The sequence below is a fragment of the Pteropus alecto genome, unplaced genomic scaffold, assembly GCF_000325575.1.
Source record: "Pteropus alecto unplaced genomic scaffold, ASM32557v1 scaffold3, whole genome shotgun sequence".
In the NCBI taxonomy this organism is placed as follows: Eukaryota; Metazoa; Chordata; class Mammalia; order Chiroptera; family Pteropodidae; genus Pteropus; species Pteropus alecto.
In genome coordinates, this window is record NW_006442484.1 from 64,587,458 (window position 1) to 64,589,264 (window position 1,807).

The 1,807-nt window shown below is 64.9% G+C and overlaps 1 protein-coding gene across 1 annotated transcript; it reads left to right on the forward strand.

Moving 5' to 3' along the window:
• The first annotated feature begins 6 nt into the window (after positions 1-6).
• FZD7 (frizzled class receptor 7) lies at positions 7-1,801 on the forward strand. The gene has a single exon (XM_006921361.2). It carries the CDS (start codon positions 44-46, stop codon positions 1,766-1,768), a length of 1,725 nt encoding a protein of 574 aa, XP_006921423.1. The 5' UTR covers positions 7-43; the 3' UTR covers positions 1,769-1,801.
• Positions 1,802-1,807: the final 6 nt, after the last annotated feature.

Here is a 1,807-nt window from a genome sequence, read left to right on the forward strand (position 1 = left end):
CGAGCTCCTCCGGCTGAGAGCGCCGCTGCACTCGCGGCCGGCGATGCGGGGCCCCGGCGCGGCCGCGTCGCGCTTGCGGGTGGGCCTATGCACCCTGGTGTTTACGCTGCTGGGAGCGCTGCCCGCGATCACCGGGGCGCAGCCGTATCACGGTGAGAAGGGCATCTCGGTGCCGGACCACGGCTTCTGTCAGCTCATCTCCATCCCGCTGTGCACGGACATCGCCTACAATCAGACTATCCTGCCCAACCTGCTGGGTCACACGAACCAAGAGGATGCGGGCCTCGAGGTGCATCAGTTCTACCCGCTGGTGAAGGTGCAGTGTTCTCCCGAGCTGCGTTTCTTCCTGTGCTCCATGTACGCACCCGTGTGCACCGTTCTGGATAAGGCCATCCCGCCGTGCCGCTCTCTGTGTGAGCGTGCCCGCCAGGGCTGTGAAGCGCTCATGAACAAGTTCGGCTTCCAGTGGCCGGAGCGGCTGCGTTGCGAGAACTTCCCGGTGCACGGCGCCGGCGAGATCTGCGTGGGCCAGAACACGTCCGACGGCTCCGGGGGCCCAGGCGGCGGCCCTACGGCTTACCCCACTGCGCCCTACATGCCCGACCTGCCCTTCACCGCGGTACCCCCGGGGGCCGCTGACGGCAGGGTCCGTTCCGCCTTTCCCTTCTCGTGCCCGCGCCAGCTCAAGGTGCCCCCTTACCTGGGCTATCGCTTCTTGGGCGAGCGCGACTGCGGCGCCCCGTGCGAGCCGGGCCGCGCCAACGGCCTCATGTACTTTAAGGAAGAGGAGAGGCGCTTCGCCCGCCTCTGGGTGGGTGTGTGGTCCGTGCTGTGCTGCGCTTCCACGCTCTTCACCGTTCTCACCTACCTAGTGGACATGAGGCGCTTCAGTTACCCCGAGCGGCCCATCATTTTCCTGTCGGGCTGCTACTTCATGGTGGCCGTGGCGCACGTGGCCGGCTTCCTGCTGGAGGACCGCGCCGTGTGCGTGGAGCGCTTCTCCGACGACGGCTACCGCACGGTGGCGCAGGGCACCAAGAAGGAGGGCTGCACCATCCTCTTCATGGTACTGTACTTCTTCGGCATGGCTAGTTCCATCTGGTGGGTCATCCTGTCGCTCACTTGGTTTCTGGCGGCCGGCATGAAGTGGGGCCACGAGGCCATCGAGGCCAACTCGCAGTACTTCCACCTGGCCGCATGGGCGGTGCCCGCCGTCAAGACCATCACCATCCTAGCCATGGGCCAGGTGGACGGGGACCTCCTCAGTGGAGTGTGCTACGTGGGCCTGTCCAGCGTGGATGCGCTGCGGGGCTTCGTGCTGGCGCCCCTGTTCGTCTACCTCTTCATCGGCACGTCCTTCCTGCTGGCTGGCTTCGTGTCGCTCTCCCGCATCCGCACCATCATGAAGCACGACGGCACCAAGACGGAGAAGCTGGAGAAGCTCATGGTGCGCATCGGCGTCTTCAGCGTGCTCTACACCGTGCCCGCCACCATCGTTCTGGCTTGCTACTTCTACGAGCAGGCCTTCCGTGAACACTGGGAGCGCACCTGGCTCCTGCAGACGTGCAAGAGCTACGCCGTGCCCTGCCCTCCCGGCCATTTCCCGCCCATGAGCCCAGACTTCACAGTCTTCATGATCAAGTACCTGATGACCATGATCGTGGGCATCACCACTGGCTTCTGGATCTGGTCCGGAAAGACCCTACAGTCCTGGCGCCGCTTCTACCACAGACTTAGCCATAGCAGCAAAGGGGAGACTGCGGTATGAGCCCCGGCCACTTCCTCACCCTCCCTTCTCCCATCCCCT